The sequence below is a fragment of the Egretta garzetta genome, unplaced genomic scaffold (assembly GCF_000687185.1).
Source record: "Egretta garzetta isolate BGI_Z169 unplaced genomic scaffold, ASM68718v1 scaffold647, whole genome shotgun sequence".
Classification (NCBI taxonomy): Eukaryota; Metazoa; Chordata; class Aves; order Pelecaniformes; family Ardeidae; genus Egretta; species Egretta garzetta.
In genome coordinates, this window is record NW_009260191.1 from 278971 (window position 1) to 293964 (window position 14994).

The 14994-nt window shown below is 38.1% G+C and overlaps 1 protein-coding gene across 2 annotated transcripts in view; it reads left to right on the top strand.

Moving 5' to 3' along the window:
• Nucleotides 1–14994, top strand: part of EXOC5 (exocyst complex component 5) — a 29774-nt gene that overhangs the window by 5336 nt on the left and 9444 nt on the right. For both annotated transcript variants that reach the window (XM_035897524.1, XM_035897523.1), the window contains exons 3-12: nucleotides 3233–3380; nucleotides 3788–3982; nucleotides 8194–8258; nucleotides 8702–8730; nucleotides 8883–8992; nucleotides 9384–9428; nucleotides 9528–9668; nucleotides 10767–10849; nucleotides 11316–11525; nucleotides 12716–12863. In XM_035897524.1, coding sequence (XP_035753417.1) covers nucleotides 3233–3380; nucleotides 3788–3982; nucleotides 8194–8258; nucleotides 8702–8730; nucleotides 8883–8992; nucleotides 9384–9428; nucleotides 9528–9668; nucleotides 10767–10849; nucleotides 11316–11525; nucleotides 12716–12863 — 1174 coding nt within the window. The remainder of the gene's footprint in view (nucleotides 1–3232; nucleotides 3381–3787; nucleotides 3983–8193; nucleotides 8259–8701; nucleotides 8731–8882; nucleotides 8993–9383; nucleotides 9429–9527; nucleotides 9669–10766; nucleotides 10850–11315; nucleotides 11526–12715; nucleotides 12864–14994) is intronic.

Below are 14994 nucleotides of genomic sequence, written 5' to 3' on the forward strand. Positions count from 1 at the left end.
AGGAAACCATCCCTGGGTTATCCACCCTGTTGCCAGCACAAATCAAAAACTTAGTCCCATACCAGCTGCTGTGAAGAAAATTAACTCTATCCCAGCCAAAACCAACACAGCCCCTTTTCCTTGCTCTAAGTTGCACGCTGTGATGGCTCATCTTGAGCTACCTCTAGGCATGTGATCTCATAAGCTAATCTAACTCACTAAAATGTCAGAAAACCCGGACAAGAAAAAGAAAATGTTTTTTCTAGTTGGGTTAGCAATTTTGGGGGATTGGAATAGCCTGGGAGCAGGTGCAAAGGGAGGAGGTTGTGTGTCTGTGAGCAGGTGGTGAGGAGGAACGTGGGTGTGGGAAGGAGCAAGGCTAGGGCAGGGGAAGTGGGGAAGGAGGAGGTAGTGCAGGATCTTCTCTTGTTAGTGGTGAGCTGGCTTGGCTCTGTTGAGAAACCTCACCCTAAGAAGCCAGCTCTGCCGTTACTGGGCCAGGTGCACAATTTCATAAAGCAGTGTTCAACATCTATGCTTCTGTACTCCAAACCTCTAGATCTCCTTTCTTTTGTTTTGAAGAGTGACTGGTTCAGATACCAATACTAGTACAAAAGCTAAAAAGTAGTGTATTCTTTCTGGAGATGTAATTAACTTAAGTGTTTTAATTTTTCACATCATTATAACTTGAGAGATGAGCTTGACCTTCTTCCAGTTACGGTTATTGAAACGCTGTTGAGCTAGCAGGCTCAGAAAAACGTTTCGCTACCTGAATGTTATATAGATTATGGTGATGTTAATATAGATTATGGTGATATGAATTCAAAAGTGCAATAGCTATTCCTTAGTGACTTCTTGCCTACAGGGTCTTATTCCAGGTTGAGATTGTTTGTAGTAACCTGAGTGAGAACTCTCAAGAAATTTAGTAATTCCTAACTTCACAGATGAGCTGTTGTTATTACAAAGCAGACACAAAAAGCTTCATTAGCATGGTCAAAGGACATTCTTTCTGGAGCAGTCTGGCTCTTTGGAGGCTATGAGAAGAGGAAGGGTATTGCTGGGATTGTAGCAAGATGCTTGAACCCTTGACATTCAGTCTGGGACGTGTATCCTGTGCAGAGCTTTACGTGTGAGTTAAGCAGGAATAAGCCTGGAAATGTACAACATTGCTTCCTGTAGCTCTTTCCCCACAGTTGTACCTAGTATGTACTTTAGGGTAGTTAATGATTTGTACCAGTACCAACTCAGTTTGACCCTCTTCTATGTTTTACTTGTGGTTTTACTATGCATAGTACTATGTTTTACTATGCTGGTTTACTTGTGTTAACTTTTGTGAAGCACCTTCATATTTTTCAGGACAAGTAGGAGAATCCTGCAACAGTAAATATTTCTCTTGTGGGATCCTTCTAGTATTGGGCAGGGAGCCAAATCAATATCAAAAAGAAACAGACCTTTTGGTGTATGTTTTTTCTTTTCTGTTTTTAGAAGATGTTGCTTTTGTTTGGTAGAAATAATGTTGGATTCTTTATTTCTGTTCTGAGAAACCTGACCAGCAGCTACCTCTTCTACTTGAGTATTCTTTCTGCTCTCGCTATACTGAATACTTTTCCTGAATAAATGCTGAGTTGGCACAGTATCTGTTTAAAAAACAAACCCCAAACTGAACTGAATCAGCTTGTTAAAATGAATAGCAACTATCTGCACTTCTCTAGGCTTTTGTTTGTGAGTATGCTTTGTGTCACTTATTATCGTTTATGTTTTATTTTAAAAGTACTTTTGTAAACTTAAGTCAGTTCCTTGCAGGTTTCTGTGGGATCTAATGTAACGTGCTTACTCTTGGGCTTATGGCAAGCAGGAAGTGGAGGAAAGAAGTCATAAACATCTGTCCCAATCCAGTATCCTTTAATAAGTTGTGCCTTTAAGTCGCTTACTGTTGTAAAGACACACTTGAAATAGGTTTTTAGTCCAATACAGTGGGCAAAAAGGCAGTTCACATTCTCCGAGCAGCCCGGTAAAAGCCCGTCAATTTAGCACCAGAAGTTAAAACTGAAAATTTGGTGACCCTCCATGTAACTAAAGAGAATCACGTCAGTATCATTTAGGTGTTGTTTGGAGAAAGCTCTGGATGCTGGCCAAGAGAGGTACTGTAGTTGTTACTGGGAAGGAGTCGTGTGAAGGTAGACTAATACGTTCTGCTTTTCCCTTCTGCTTGCTGAGAGTCTCTAGCCTGTGCATGGGAGCCAGGAGAGGAACAGCGTGGTCGCTCTGCCTTTCAGCAGCACAGCAGGTTGGAAGGGCTTCACGTTCACAGTATACCTTCTCAGTACATGTGAAAATGCAGGTTCCTGAATGTCTAGAAATAGCTTCCTGGAAGAGCCTCCTGTTTCCTCTTCCACTTTGACATTAAACCTGGACAGCAGAGTTCTCAAATCCTTCATATTTTTTCAGTTATTAGCATGAGTGTTTTGCCTGTGGAGGATCTGGGAATAATCCGTTCCCTGAGCATCAGTGACTGGGATGTTTAGAGAAGTATAAGATGAAAAGATGACTGGAATGGGACAGAATGGACATAAACAAGAGTGAGAAAGAGAGAGACATTGAGAATGGAGTGAAAAAGAATAGAGGAAATTTAAGAATGCTTTCAGATGTACTGTGTTTGGGAAGAGTAAAATGCGAGTCTGAAATAAAAATCAAAGTGATGGGAAAGGGCAGGAAGAGAAATCAACCTTAAAATGGTATATGTTATAGGAAGAAAAGAAGTGAAGTCAGGAAGCAACATCATTATAACCAAAACAACATTACGAGACTGTATGATTGTATTCATTGCCTATTTATAGGATGCTGATTTACAAGTTTACGGTAATGTGTACAGTACAGTAGAAAATGTTTTCCTGTTGCAGCTCTTACATTGATGGGATGTAATGGCCTAAGCTCTCTTAGCCCTAATGAGACTCATTTAGGGAAGATGGGGCTATAGGGATTTGTGTACCTGTGGCAGAGCCACAGTTTTGAGTGATTGGTATTTAGGTATTCCCCTTGCCCCTGGCTTACCTTTTACGTGATCACATAGTTTTTATGTAGGCATAGAGTTCTAAACAGCTAGGGCTATGTAGTTTAAAACAAAATAGCATTTGTAAGTTAGACAAGATTATATCAGCCTTGTAGGCAAGTTCTGTTCTTTGAAGTTTTTTAAGCTCTCTGCAGAAGACGATATCCACTAAAGTCTGCTTTCCTGTATTTTATTTTAAAACAGATTATTGGAAGAATTTGTCAATCATATCCAAGAATTACAGGTAATGGATGAAAGGATTCAGAGAAAGGTGGAGAAACTAGAACAGCAATGCCAGAAGGAAGCAAAGGAATTTGCCAAGAAAGTACAAGAGCTGCAGAAAAGCAACCAGGTAAAACCTAAAGAGTATAGTCAGTGCTAAGCTGTGCAAGTTTTAAAAGCATCACATGCTCCATTAACATTTCTTGGTACAGCGTGCTACTGTTGGAGATAAGAATAAAGAGGGTTTGATGGAAAACAATTTCCCCTGTCAAAGGGGGCTTATCTGCATGTTCCATTAATGAGTGTTAGCTATTCTGAAAGTAGCAAGTCTTCCCAGTAGTTTAAAGGAAGACACTAAACTTTCAGCACTTGTGCATACTTAATTAGTGGTTCTGAGTGGTTCTGTAGTTCTGAGATACAGCACCTGGAAAGCTGATGCCTGCATTCACTATGCTTCTCAGTGAAGTAAATCTAGTGTTCCCTAAAGTACAGTAAATGGAATTCATGAGTTTTGTGTCCGTGTCTATATTCTCCCAGGTTGCCTTCCAACATTTCCAAGAACTAGATGAGCACATCAGCTATGTAGCAACTAAGGTCTGTCACCTTGGCGACCAACTGGAGGGGGTAAACACGCCACGGCAACGGGCTGTGGAGGCTCAGAAGCTGATGAAATACTTTAATGAGTTTCTGGATGGAGAGCTGAAGTCTGATGTTTTTACAAACTCTGAAAAGGTAAGAGCTGTCAGCGGGATGAAAGCAGTTCAAAGCAATAAGCAGTACTGCCCTAATTACAAGCTGCTACCATGACTTACCATGGTCAGACTTCAAACCAGTGAGTGACTGACTTGTTAAAGTTTCATTGTTCTGAAATGTAAATTAACAACACTAGGCTGCAGATTGCTGATAAAGCATTTGTATTCAGTGATGCTTAATGTGGCAATGTTGGCATTTTTCATTTTATGAAATTATCAGAGATTTGAGAATTGCTGCGAGGGCAACTTTAGAGTGCATACAATATCTTCCTTTTTCCTTTGAACCCCTTGCCTCAGATCCACCCTGTAATGCAGAACGTTTCTGAATACAACTTCTTTTGTGAAACTTTACTCTGTTGGGTCAGTCCACTGGCCTTGGATACCTTTTTGTCACAGCATGCCTGTGGGCTTTGTATAGTCCTGTGGTTATGTCTCCACCCTCTGAATTTAGAGGAACTGGGCAGGAAAACTTCAAAGAAATGTTAAAGCATTTTGTTTTTCTTATGCTTCAAGAGTGCGTTCGTGAAGCAAATATAATCTGAATGGTGTGGCTAATAGAAATAAGCTGAAGAAAAAGTGTCCAGCTGTCAGCAAAAGGGCACATATTAGATTTCCCTGTGCAGCTTCAAAGATAAGTAAAGTTGTTAGTTTGGGTTTGGGTTTTTTTTTTTTTTTTTCCCTGAAGAGTCTTCCCGCTCTCCTTAAATTCTGTGCAGTGGTATGATTGTAGTCAGGAAAAAAATGACAGTATGTGGTAACAGCAAAAAGTTGGTTTGCACATTCAGCAAAAAATATGTGCTTAAATGCAGCTCATAAAGGACCCGAGAATAGATTAATAGTTATCCCTTCTCTACTGAGCTGAATGTATCTCTCGGGGAAATGAAAAACTAATAATTTCATATAGTTGTACTCCCAAGAAGTGATTTTTGATTCATGGTCTGTGGATATATGGTAATTACCAGTTGATAGTTTGCCCCAATCAAAGAAAGAAGCACATAAAAACTTCTCTGACTTCCTAGGAAAACAGAAAGGTTACAACATAACAGAAGTTCTATGGACAGCTGTTTCCAGATCTGCTAAGTTTGTTTTGTTTTTTTTCCCTAAGTAGAAATAAAACATGTGTTTTAAAAATATTTAATGGCAACATGGTAAATAACAAGGCATAAGTTAGAGAATTGTGTTGTCTGCTAAAGAGTCTCATACAGAATTCAACTTTCACTTTACTTGCAACTTAGTTTTGTAGTACTTTCTGTTGGAGGATCTGAAAAAAATGGTAGATAAATAGGGTAAACCTGGAAATTGGTAAACAAATTAATCATTATACACCCTGAAGAATAATAAGATATTCAGCAAATCTAGAGGAAGACAAATGTAGTAAAGGCCAGAAGTCTGGTGCCAGTCTGCAGAGGAAGTGTGTGGGAACCCAAACAAGATTTTCTGGATACAAGTTATCTTACTGAGTCTTAATTTAAGTCAAGGTGGGTTAGTACTGTTCTGTTACTTGCTGTCTCCTAGGCTAAATAGTAAGTGGAAGTAGTGTTTATAAGAGAACCTGCCTAGACATGTGCTATCAAATGCATCTTTGAACTAAAAATAGTTTTAAAGTTTGAGATAGTAACAAATATTCTTAAATGTAAAACCTCAATGTTTTGTCCGTGTCTTCTGATCTTTGAACTGATGTGGGGTTTAGATAGTATTTTGGAGGATGTTATGGGGTTTTTTTGTACTATGCCTTTCCTCCCAAGTGTGGGTTTTTCTTTGAGACACTGAGGGCAGGGGATACTGTGAAAGGAGAGGCAAGAAGAGAATTACAGTGCAGCTATTTCCTAGGGAGTTCATATTTTTCTCAGTAGTGTCAATTCTTAAAATCTGTTGGATTCCTTTTTTTTCCTACACCCAAGTTGTTGCTCCCCACATTACTTTCTCCTAGCCATACTTATCGTCTCTGTGAAGGTTTTTCCTTGCTGTCTTGTCCCATGTTATGTATTGTGTGTCTCCATCCTCTGAATCCTTATAATTTCCCTTGCACTGCCAGCTAACCAGTCCCTCTCCTGTACTGAAGAGTCTTGAAGTGAGCAAATAACTCCAATTAAAACAATTAAACTGTCAAAATAATCTAGCAGCTCACTTGTTTACCATGCAGTTGCATTGTCCTGTGTTTAATGTTTACTGTTATTTTTACATCCTTTTCTCCATTTATGGTCTGTACTCAACATTACTCCATTATGCCTTTTAACTTGTTCATAAAAATATTTTGACATTCTCTCTTGCCATCATTTGTCCGAGATTTTTCAGATGTTTTTCCTAGATACGTTGTAGCCTTTCAGTGGTATGTTACAGAATCTATATTTATTTTGATTTAGTAGTTTACAGAAGCCTGATTCAATTAAAAATGAAATATGTCCAGATTTAAGCAGAAACCATGGAGAATTGATTTGTCATGGCTTCTGTTGTGCATAAGAAAAGGCCCTGAATTCAATAAAATCGAAGTTAGTTAACAGCTATTGTGTGAAGAGGAGACAAAGAAAATATTGCTGTTGTGAGTGTTTTGTTTTGTTTGGGTTTTTTTTGGTAACATTGGTGAATAACTGCTAATATATAGTCTATTTTAATGACATCGGTATTGATCAGGATTGTTAGTTAGTATTAAGGTTGCTGTAAGCTAATAGAAATAACTGCTGCTTCATTGGATTTATTTGAAGAGCGTAGCTGCTCTTGACTTAAGAGGCTATTGTAATCTGACAGTTCAAAACATAAGCTGCTCTTAATAAGCAGAATGGATATACTTTATGAGAGCCCCTATTTTTGCTGAACAACCACCCTAGCGTGATGCCTCTGCTCTGTATTCTTACCTGTGTGTCTTGTTCTATTCTTGAGAAGTTTTAATCCCAACCTGCTCTGAGTAGTGGGAGAATAGGATTTCATTACTTCCTTCCCTCTCACTCCAGTTCCCTGGAACACGACTAACAGGAAGAACAAGATAAACTGCATGTTCTCCATGTTCTCCGTTGTGTCAGCTTATAAAGGTTTTGCTCAAATGTAGTAGCTGGAGCTTTCATCGCCCCCTTCGAGGTGCCTTCCAGTCACCCAGACAGCATAATAAAGTCTGTGAAACCATCCCAGAGCTGTGTCCGGTTTGGGCCAGCCAACACTGTATGATTAAATCCACTGAACCTCAGTTGCAACCAGCTGCGTTCCCCACATTTTCAAATTTGTGTTTTCTATAGTTGTAGCCAGCCTAGTGAAACAGTCACCAAGTGCTAACTAGGTGCACTTCCCATGCTGATTAATCACGGAAGAATAAATGATAAAAGGTATTGCTGTCCAGGACAGAGCAGAAATTTGCATGCTGCTTTAACTTTGTTAGCTTTTTGTATTCATACAAATAGTCATATTTTATAGATGCATGATTAACTAACTTTCATCTTCATCTTTGATTTGGACCTCAGTTTATAATTTCCAATACAGCTTCTGTTTCTCCTTCCTTGGGAGAATGTGAGGTACTCCAACTATGCCCAGCATCGATCCCCTTTTTTCCCTTTCCTCCCCTTTCCATGCCAAGCATCGTCATGGCTTTTTTTGGATGCAGCTATACAGCTAATTTCATCAATGGCAAAGAATTCCCCAGTGCTTTTCCTGACGTGTCTGAGAGGGTTGCTAACCATTTCACTTCTGAGTTCAACAGAGATCTCTCCTGGTTGGGTGTGATTCAATAAGGCTTTTACCCTAATCCCTTGTACAGTATAACGTTGCAGTTCAGCCAGCTCTGTGTTACAGCCATATGTTTTATTCCCAAATAGAAGGATGCCAATTTTCATGAGATTGCTCTAGCCACATTCTGATCTAATCAGCCCTGAGGCGTCTTTGGTCTGCAAGCTGGATAACTATGTTGGCATAGTGCAGTGATCAGTAACTTAGATGCCTAGACAGACATGCCCAATGTGAACATATAATAGAAGACTTTTTATCATGTTTTCGCCTATATAATTTTACGTTTAAAAAAATACATTAAGCATCATAAAAGCACATACAAGAACTTTAAGGGGGTCATCTCTTCCATGGGTACATCAACTCAACCAGCTTTAGAAATAGGAGCCATACATATGAAAATTGGACAGTGGACGGGAGGAAAGGAATAGTCCAACAGTCAGATCTTCTTCAGTAATTCTGTCATGTTTTACTCTTTAATAGATTAAAGAGGCAGCTGATATTATTCAGAAACTGCATTTGATCGCACAGGAACTGCCTTTTGACAGGTAAAATTCTATCTGAGCATCTTTTAAAAAAAAAAAAATACAATCTTCACATAGCTATAATTTTCTGATGCTTCCCTTGTCTCCTCTTTTGGTGCTTTACTTGGTGATTCATGTAGCTTTTGAGATGGATTTTGTGCTTATTTCTCTCTCCTGTATTCTCGAATTTGTGTTCGCACACTCATGTTGTAGGATCATCTTTACATACACATCCTAAACTGCTTAACAGACTTTTAATGGGATAATTTTGCTGTGCTGACTTAATGCTAGATTTGAATTAGGTGCTTGTAGGTTTTTATGGATATACAGCGTGCAACGTTTCTGTCGTCTTTGTGTTACATGTTTTCATTTTTAAGTAGAGTGCCTGTTACTCATGATCTAGGATGTCTGTGATTTCTCCTGTGATGTGGATTTGAATTTAATCATGGTATTTTTGTTGTTAACAGATTTTCTGAAGTAAAATCAAAGATAGCAAGTAAGTTATCTATCCAGTTCAATCCATATTCCTATATTTGAATTGTTAAAGATGATTAAAGAAGTATGCAATACTGTCAGTATTACAGTTTTTGTCGCTGCTTGTATTACATAGCCTGATGGATTTTTGTTGTTATCCCCTTTCCTCTCCAGGTAAGTACCACGATTTAGAGTGCCAGCTAATTCAAGAGTTTACCAGTGCACAGCGGAGAGGCGAAATCTCCAGAATGAGAGAAGTAGCAGCAGTTTTGCTTCATTTTAAGGTAAAAACTGAGGGTTTTAATTTAAACACATAAATAAAAACCCCACAATACAGTAAGTGCCTGTTTTAAGTGAACATATTTGCATGGGCACAACCACCATACCAGATAACACCCGTAACTTTAAAAATACTGAGGTGAAAATACTGAAATTGAATACAGGGAAATAAGAGGTAGATGATGGGGGATTGGAGGCAGCATCAGTAGAGCCCACCAGTGTCAAAACCTGTGGTGATAAGTGACATTATGTTAGGTTTGCTACAAAAATGGGTTTGAAAGAGTCTATGCTTTCAGTTAATAACTTTTTCACAGGGGTTGTATTTCCTTGATTTCATTCTATATTGAAAGCATGGAGAACCTCCTTTAACATTGAGTTGTTTTGCTCCTTCCATAGGGCTATTCCCATTGCGTTGATGTATACATAAAACAGTGTCAAGAGGTAATGTGGTTTGTTTTACATGTATCTGTTTGGGTGTTGATTTATTTAATCGTATAGGTTGTTGTAAATATATTATGAAATGTGCTTCTAAAATCCTAGGGTGCATTCCTGAGGAATGACGTCTTTGAAGATGCAGCCATTCTCTGCCAGCGAGTGAATAAGCAAGTTGGAGAAGTCTTTAGCAATCCAGAGACTGTGCTAGCCAAACTCATTCAAAATATCTTTGAAGTTAAGCTTCAGGTATTTCAAATTTTAACATGCTGAAGTTCATTGAGGAAACTTTTCATCCAAAAACATTGTATCTAGTAATAACAATTAAGGAGAACTTGCAATATTTGTAATCTCAAATAAGGATGTAGAATCACAGTTGATCGCTCTGTAACAATTCAGACAGATAATCAAGCTTATATCAACTAAAGCTGCCTCTACTCTGAATGCAGTGCAACTGAAAATACTCAGATTCAATATGTAAAATTATAAGGGAGTCAGTGTGTTCATTAGCTAATGAACACAAGATGTCATACGCATATTTGATGTCTTCTGTTTGCCCCCTACCAAGAATATGTCGGGAAAAGAAATTTCACATTAAATAAGCAACTTTAATCTGTTCATTCTTGGAATTGGGTTTCGTGTGGGGAGTTAGCATTGAATAAGCAAAAATAAGTTACGTTGTGAATGTTGTCTCACAACTAATGCAGTATTTATATGAAAGTCTGCAATCATTGAAAATGTTAAATTTCCCGTCCTGCAAATACATTCACTTAAGTGTGTAAAGTCAGCAACGTGACTATGAGTTGCAAAAAGCGATTTCCCTGTAGATGTTATTCTCCTTATCGTGTAAAGTTTGAGCTTGTCTTTCAACCCCAAATTTGTGTGACAGTTTTGACTTACTACTTTATGGAAAATAATATTTTTATTGAAATATTCAGTGACTAGAAGGCTCTAAGCTTGTGTCTGCTTTGTGTATGTATTACGATAAGCAAATATGTAAGCATCTCCTTTGCTTACTGTCAACTGCAGAAATGCCCCTAGGCCTCCGGTGCTTTTGATTTCAAAAAGGGATTTTGTGTTTGTTGGTCAAGCATGTTTTCAAAGCAATCTGTCTTTTGTCTTTGCTTTGCACAGTGCTGCTTTGTATTCTTTAATAATTTTCTTCTAAAAGATGCATTTGACTCTAGCTGTAGATAATGCAGGGTCTGTCAATTAGAGATGTAATAACAAAGAATAAATGAATTATCTTAAGATACACACTTTGCAGTAAACTACATGAAGTCTAGGAGTTAGTGAGTAGGACCTGTGGCTGATAGTTCTTCTAACAGATGTACCCAAATTTTACAGACTTATGTAAAGGACCAGCTAGAAGAACAGAGGAAATCAGATGCAGAACAGTATCTTAAGAATCTCTATGATCTGTATACAAGGTATTTATTTATTGATGATGAAATTGTTGTTGTTAGATATTCTCTTGTGCTAGGTTAATTTATTATCAAGATGTAGGAAGAGAAGCCAAAAATTTAAACTTCTCATAAAAATTGAAAAATTTTGATGGCCATTAACCTTTACAACAGTTGCTTTCCTAAAGAAAATTTAAAATTGCCATTATTATTTTTAAAAGGAAGTATTTAGTGTAGTGATCTTTGAGAGGAATTTTAAAACTGTGCAAAAGCCCGTCCTCCTCATCTCGCTGGTGACTTATTTGATTGCAGTTGTACTGTATGTAATTAAACATGAATTATGCGAAATTCTTGACTTAAATGTAAAGCTGCTAGAAGTCTTAATCGCAATCAGGATTCCGTTGTGCTATGTACTTTACAAACATGTAATGCTGTAATTCATACAAATTCAACCTTTCCCTCCTCTCCCCTTCTTTGTTTCTTTTGCATAAAGAACTACTAATCTGTCAAGCAAATTGATGGAATTTAACTTGGGTACTGATAAGCAGACTTTCTTGTCTAAGCTTATCAAATCCATTTTCATTTCCTACTTGGAGAATTACATTGAGGTGGAAATTGGTTATTTGAAAAGTAGGAGTGCTATGATTCTGCAGCGCTATTATGATTCCAAAAACCACCAGAAGAGGTCCATTGGCACTGGAGGGTAAGTTTCTTCTGTGAAGTTTTATAGTTTCAAAATGGATGGGAGGCGATAAGGGGAGAAGCATAGCGTTTGCCGTGTCAGATGTACAGTGATGAACTGCAAAAAAGAGTAGGCTTCTAAAATGACCTACAGCTTTTTATAATTTGCTATCACTTTACGTTAACTTCTGCTAAAAAGTGTATTGCTCTCGGTACATGTGAAAGGTGATGCATGGTATTTATACGCTCATGGGAAATGAAAAATACCAGTTAAACCTATGTTTCAACTTAGGATCCAGATCCACAAAAGGACTGAAGCAAAATTAAGGTACCTAAAGCATGTATATGTGTGTATCTAAAAGCATACATTTTTTTTCACCTGCCCAGGTCTTGTGGTCCCCTCCCAAGACCTAGGAAGGGGAAAAGACCATAGCAATGTCAGTGAGAAAGCTCTTAGTGAGCCCAGAAGATGCAATGGACTTAGAGAAAGGTAAAACAAGACTTCATTATCCTCAGGGTAGAGAAACTCTTATAAAGGAGTAGTGAGAAGTGGGAAAGGAAGAATTAAAACTTGTGTGAAGCAGAGGTGATAAGACTACTGCACCTTTTGAAGAGCGACTGGGTTCAGTGTGTCAGGAATGAAAAGTGATTGCAGCGGCAGAGTAATTAAATGAATTAAAAAAACAAAGATGAAATTTAATTTTCTTGGGGAAAATTAAATTGATTGTAGTGACTGACTTTATGGGTTGTTTTATGCATGGCAATGTGTTGGAGCATGCTTGACTAAATCAGGACTGCTGAGATAGTAGATGAGGATGAGAGGATTTGTGGGCGTGGATGAGACAGAAAGCTCTCATTAGTGTTTTGAAAGTACAATGGGATGGAATGTGTGGAGGCTAAACTTTGTCCACAGAGCATAAGTGCCATAGGCTTCAATTGAAATTACTCTTATTCCGCAATGGGGAATAGCTGGTCATCCCGGTGTGAACATGCCATGGTAGAACACAGTTGACCGTGGGATCAGAGGTGGTAGTTTTGCATTTACTGGCAATTTTTTTTAAGCTTGCAAAACTGTCTTAATGCTTGCATATCCTAAACTGTGTCTTGGGTTCTGTTTTTTAAGTTACAACTAAAATATCTTAAATCATCGTTGATTTTGAGCATCAAAATTTCCATCCAGTGAAATCTTCTTTTGGTATATCTTTGTTCTAGTATTCAAGACCTCAAAGAGAGAATAAGGCAACGTACAAACTTGCCGTTGGGGCCAAGTATTGACACACATGGAGAAACTTTTCTGTCGCAAGAAGTGGTGGTTAACCTTCTGCAAGAAACTAAACAAGCTTTTGAAAGATGTCACAGGGTAGGTTTGCTTCCTGTGATCTCCATTAATGATATGATTTTGTATGTGAAATTAAATCTTGAGGTTCAGTTTTCATTTGAAGTGTGATGGGAAGAAAGGAAGGACGTTATTAAATGAATCATCTTTTGTGTTTTTCACTGAATCAAGGTCATGGTGGAGACTAAGGGTTTGATTTTTAAATGTGGATCTAGTTGTATTTTCTGGGTTTTAATACTGTCTATTTTTGGAAGCCATCGGGAGGGTTAAACCTATTGTCTGCATTGCTATTCTTACTAAATTAGACCCAAGACTTGAGAAGCCTTTAGTGTAATTTCTTTTCCTGCTTTAAAAATACAGAGAATAGTTCAGCAGCTCTTTTCCTGTGTCAAGTGCCATTTCTTCTAGCGTTAGAGAATATCACCAATAAAATGCTGAGAGGAATAATCTTTAACATGGTTTACCTTGGAAACCCTCTACTGTTCTTTAAATGCTTTAGTCTAAGGAAAAAAAAGTGTTTTCCTTCTGATTAAATCACTGGTTTTACTGCCTGTCAATTACTGTTTGTCTGATACTTTAGTGTAAATGAAAACCCTTTCAATCTAATTGCAAACTTAAATGCTAGAGGTTTTTATTAGCTAACTACACTGATTTCTAACAAGTTTTAATACCTCTAACATTCTAAATCAGCTTAGTGCAGAAAAACTTTAACATTTTAGATATTTAGAAGTTTTACTATTTTATAAACTTTGAGGGGTCAAGGATATAACAAAATACAGATACAGCACTGTTACCTGTATGCACTGAGATGACCACCTTCCTAGTGGTGAAAGTCAGGGACTGCAAGACAAGCAGGGAGATCATTATTTTTCTAACATGGTAGTTGCTAGAAAGGGTTATTAAATTCATGATACAAATGAACTTTTTCCAATTGTGTACAACTTTTTTTTTTTTTTTCCCCCTCCTTTCCTGTTGGGATCAGAATTTTTCATACTTGGTCTGAAAACAATTGTATGTATTGGCGTGGAAACCAATGCTAAATGGATGTTGGCACATAAAGAGATTTTTAGAATTACAGGTGTATAACTTCTCCATTATCATACATGATGCTAAGATTTTGTTTGTGGTTAGGGCAAGTCACTATGCAAAAGAGAAAATCAGTATGTCCCTGGCTAAGTAATTGTAATATTTATATCACATGGCAGTGCATGCAGATATGCCGTGTGTCCCAGCTGTGACTGCTTTAGAAAAAATTAAGTTGGTAATTCTGAATGTAACCATATATTGCAACATTTTGGTGTTTGGAAATGTCTGCAGTGGTGTTTTGTTGTTGGAGGGGTCTTTTTTTTTGGTTTTTTGGGAATGCAGCAGAAATCTTTGGGAGTGTTGTTACGTAAATTAACTTGAATTGCAATAGTAATCTTTCTTACTCCTAGCTTCATAAAGCCTTCGCATAATTCCTTAAAAACCAAAGCCGTATTTCTTATGTGCAAAAGCCCTGTCGCATTTTTCTTTAGAAAAGGGATTTACTGACAGGTTGCTGTCCAAAATCCCATGTTGCTTACAGCTCATGAAGGTACAGATGCTGTGTGTATGTGTGGGCATTACTTCACTTAATAAAAATTTTCATGCTCCGTTGACTCCAGCTGAACTGTGATAAATACAGCTGAAGTTCAGTCTGTATTATTTTTCTGCAGTACTGTGGCAGCGATAAAATAACAGCTGCACTGGGTGAAACTGAAGGTCCATCTAACCCAGTGTCCTGTCTTTGACTGTGGCCAGAGGCAGAAGCTTAGTAAAAAAGAAAAAAGGCAGGGCATGGATAGAGTCCTCTTTTTTGTGTGTGTTTTCCTGGCATCCACTAGTATGCAGTTTAGGTAATTCCTGAGATTCCATCTGGACAATTGTATTTTAAGGACTGTTAATTGTATGAGGTTTAACAAGGCCAAGTGCTGGGTCCTGCACTTGGGTCACAACAACCCCATGCAACGTTACAGGCATGGGGCAGAGTGTCTGGAAAGCTGCCTGGTGGAAAAGGACCTGGGGGTGTTGGTCAACAGCCATATGAGCCAGCAGGGTGCCCAGCTGGCCAAGAGGGCCAACGGCATCCTGGCTTGTATCAGGAGTGGGGTGGCCAGCAGGAGCAGGGCAGGGA